The 3,633-nt window shown below is 45.6% G+C and overlaps 1 protein-coding gene across 1 annotated transcript; it reads left to right on the top strand.

The window, feature by feature from the left end:
- The first annotated feature begins 1,322 nt into the window (after positions 1 to 1,322).
- neff2 (neuronal intermediate filament family member 2) lies at positions 1,323 to 3,139 on the top strand. The gene is made up of 3 exons (XM_085343536.1): positions 1,323 to 2,330; positions 2,799 to 2,923; positions 3,079 to 3,139. Exons 1-3 carry the CDS (start codon positions 1,323 to 1,325, stop codon positions 3,137 to 3,139), a joined length of 1,194 nt encoding a protein of 397 aa, XP_085199662.1.
- The last annotated feature ends 494 nt before the right edge of the window (positions 3,140 to 3,633 follow it).

The raw sequence follows: 3,633 nt of genomic DNA, 5'->3' as shown, positions 1-3,633 counted from the left end.
CTCAAAATGTTTTGTGAGTATCTTGCCTTTCACAGGATGCTGGATGGATTCTCAAAGTTGTAACAGAGTTGTCTTTTTTTAAATGTTTTGCAGACCTTGCTGACATCTGTAGAAACATTTGCTGTGAAAAACAGAGTAAAGTGTTTTCTTTAATGGCCAATAAACATGAGCAGGAATTGTAACCATTCGCTAGATCAGCCTGATGCCTCTTTTTAAGTAAATACTAAGGCTGATTAGGCATAAACTCTGACTCATCTCTGAGTGTTAAACAGCCGGAGGGTTTCTGTGTGTCAGCACATACAGATACTGTAGCACTTTCTTCTTCAGTGGTGTCTCCCACACACACTGTCAGAGTCAGGACAGCTGAAGAACATCCCTGACTCATCAGTTTGCATTAATTAGATCAAACAGATATGTCTACAGACACTCTGGAAATAAAAGTAGTATAAGGGTAATTGTAGGAGGGTGTATATCTACAAAGATCTTTCACAGCAACAGCACAGATGGCAGTTAAGAAAGACGACAATCTAGAGGAAACGTGAATAAGTAATTGTTTGTTAAATATCTCAAAAAGCAATAACCAACAATGAACCATGTGTTCAGTTCCTATTATTATTATTTTTTTTAAATGTAGTACACGTCCACCACAAATCCATCTGATGTCATCTATGTATTCATCTCTGTAGTAATTATTAAATATTGTTCCCTGGAGCATTAAATGCTTTAAATAACTGTCTGTTCCTTATGGTATATGCCCTTATTCTCTCTATTACTAGTACTATTGATTTTCTCTGACTGGGTTGGGGAGAAGTCTTTGTTTCAAGTCATTTTCATATGTTCTATCCCAGGTTTCTTTTATATTTAATCTAAGCAAGTACCCTGCTTGATAATGCAATTGAGCCTGTGCTGAGCGTATAAAGTAAAATACCACCTTTGGGAATTTATAGAGGGATAACAATGATTGATTTCAATGCTATTTTGGAGCACATTAAATAAAAATCTGCCCTACTGCACATTCACTGCCTGCTGTGGCTGAAAGTGAATCTCCAAACCAAGCTGCTCTCGCTTCACTGCAGCAGCCTGCTATTGGCCTGGTGAATGCTGACAGCGCTGATGTTTCTCTGTGTTGGAGGGGGGGAGCAACGTGACTCTATAAAAGCTCAGGATCTGCAGCATCACTGAACTGGTGCAGTGCAAAAGCGCTCACTCATCCACACCGATGGTGTGCAGAACAAGGGGGACATAAAAAAAAAAAACCTTCTGAAACATACATTTCCTTTTCTTAAACAAACAAACAAAAAAATCCACAACAAAACTTCATCATGAGCTACGATTCCTTCTTCTCCACCCGCCGCCCTTGGGACAGCTACAAAGGCTCCCGAACCACCACCAAATCCTCCGTGTCTTCATCTCTCTACCCTTCTTCACGAGCTCCTCCATCTGGTAAGAGGATCCTAAGGACCTCCTCCTCTTCCTTTCCAGATGGATCTCAGAGGATGAACCTGGCTCAAGCCAGCTCTCTAAACACAGAGCTGCTGGGCCTGCGCTCCCAGGAGAGGGCACAGCTTGTGGACCTGAATGATCGATTCGCCACCTACATTGAGAAGGTGAGGCACCTCGAGCTGCAGAACCGAGCCCTACTGGCTGAACTAGATGCGCTGAAGAGGCGGCAGAACGATCCGTCCCGTCTGCAGGCGCTCTATGAAGGTGAGGCACGGAGTTTGAGGGCCATGATTGACTCAGAGAATGGGGAGAAGATGAGGATGGAGGCAGAGAAGGACTACCTGCGCGATGTGTATGAGCAGATGAAGGAGCGCTATGAGGAGGAGGCACAGCGGCGCATGGATGCCGAGGAGGCCCTGCAGAGGGCCAAAGAGGAGGCGAGCAGGGCCGTGGTCTACAACTGTGATGCAGAAGCCACTGTGGCCTCCCTGTGCGATGAGATGGTGTTCCTGAAGAAAGTCTTTGCAGAGGAGCAAGCAGAGCTGCAGGCCCAGCTGCAGGTGGCCAACATCAGCATAGACATGGAGGTGTCCCGGCCTGATCTGTCCACCGCGCTGCGAGACATCAGGGCTCAGTACGAGCGGCTGGCGCACAAGAACATGCAGGCCGCCGAGGAGTGGTACCAGAGCAAGTTTGCAAGCGTGGCAGAGATGGCCAGCAAAAACAACGAGGCCGTGCACGCCATCCGGGAGGAGACCATGGAGTACCGGAGACTGCTCCAGTCCCGCTCCTCGGAGATCGAGGCACTCCGGAATGTCATCGACTCCCTGAATAAGCAACTGGAAGATCTGGAAGAAACACAGGCGAAGGAGGTGGAAAAGTACCAGGTGAGGCAAAGAACCAGGGAAATTAGAGCCTGCATAGGGAGAATGGAGCTCAGCCTTATTCTCCAACATGCATTTTATTTTCAGACTTACAGCCTTCTTCCTTTGGCTATTTTTAGAGTCTTTCTTCTGAAATAGTGCTGCAGAGAACTGAAAAGGTGGTGTTTACATGGTTAACCAGCACAGCTAAAAAGGAAGCTCAGAAAGCAGCAAGAAGAAATGATGTTTCTTTCATCTACAGGATGACATGTAGATATATTCTCTGCAGCAGCTAACCCTCCCTGTGCTCTACTGCACAGCAGGAAATAATGACAGGCTCACAGTGCAGGTGAACGTCTGCAAAGTTAAAGTCGAAACAAACTGGGAGAGCACACCAAAGCAGCTACTCTCGCTTACCATTGCCCTGCTTGAAGCAGACTGTTGCTAACTGTGACACTTAAACTGAGCTGAAGTGGTTTTTTACTTTTACAGATGAGGATAAGTGAGCTGGAGCGCAATATTGCTGAAGCTAAGCAGGAGATGGCGCGCTACCTGAGAGAGTACCAAGACCTTCTCAATGTGAAGATGGCCCTTGACATTGAAATAGCAGCATACAGGTGACACACACCCTTCTTCCTGCTCATCTACACCGACAGTGTTTGTTTTCAGTAAAGTTTCATGATCTTTTTTCTTACTTTATCTTAATTTGTCTTACTTCAGCTATATATAAAGACATAAACAGCAAACAATCTGTTTTCCTTTACTTTCACAGGAAACTCCTGGAGGGGGAGGAGATTCGTCTGGCGTACCCTTCCCTTCCTGCTCTAAATTAAAACCCTAAATGCCACCGACCCTGGCATAAATCGAGTATATCTTCTTACCCGTTCATCTTTAAGCTGAACATCCTGAGAATTCCTCCCTAACATGACCTCTCTCCCTCTTTCATGCTCTTCCCTTCGCTTTCCCTGCAAAATTTATTTCATCTTTACCCAAAAAATCCCAAACTACAAATCAAAGCTCACCTTTCTCAAGACCGCTGTGCCCTTGTGCTAAACAAGAGGTCCACCAGAAGTCCCCCTTCTTCTACACACATTCTGACACTACACATCAAGTAGAAGGCAAACTGCGAAGGGCAGAGTGGCTGCACTGCATTAGTTACACGTCTGCGTTGGACAGCAGCGTTGTTTTGGTGGAGTTCCTCTCAGTCAGACACGTATGACATTCAAGACAACAGTAGAGTAAACCATCTGACCTTTCCGAACCCTCGTTGTGCAAACACCTGACCAATTGTTTGTTAACGAGGATGTAAAAAACCCAACCTATAACT

Source organism: Diplotaxodon limnothrissa, linkage group LG19, assembly GCF_057381915.1.
Source record: "Diplotaxodon limnothrissa isolate DT_005_m linkage group LG19, D_limnothrissa_male_GT1.1, whole genome shotgun sequence".
NCBI classification, from domain to species: Eukaryota; Metazoa; Chordata; class Actinopteri; order Cichliformes; family Cichlidae; genus Diplotaxodon; species Diplotaxodon limnothrissa.
Note: the sequence above shows the minus strand (reverse complement) of the source record. Positions and strands in the feature narration are given on the sequence as shown.

What these genes read in the sequence shown, in the direction of transcription:
- neff2 (XM_085343536.1), top strand. Translation starts at nt 1,323, where the DNA reads ATGAGCTACGATTCCTTCTTCTCCACCCGCCGCCCTTGGGACAGCTAC. An exon ending in AGGAGGTGGAAAAGTACCAG is followed by an intron (nt 2,331 to 2,798) that starts GTGAGGCAAAGA and finishes TTACTTTTACAG; the next exon opens with ATGAGGATAAGTGAGCTGGA. An exon ending in ATTGAAATAGCAGCATACAG is followed by an intron (nt 2,924 to 3,078) that starts GTGACACACACC and finishes TTACTTTCACAG; the next exon opens with GAAACTCCTGGAGGGGGAGG.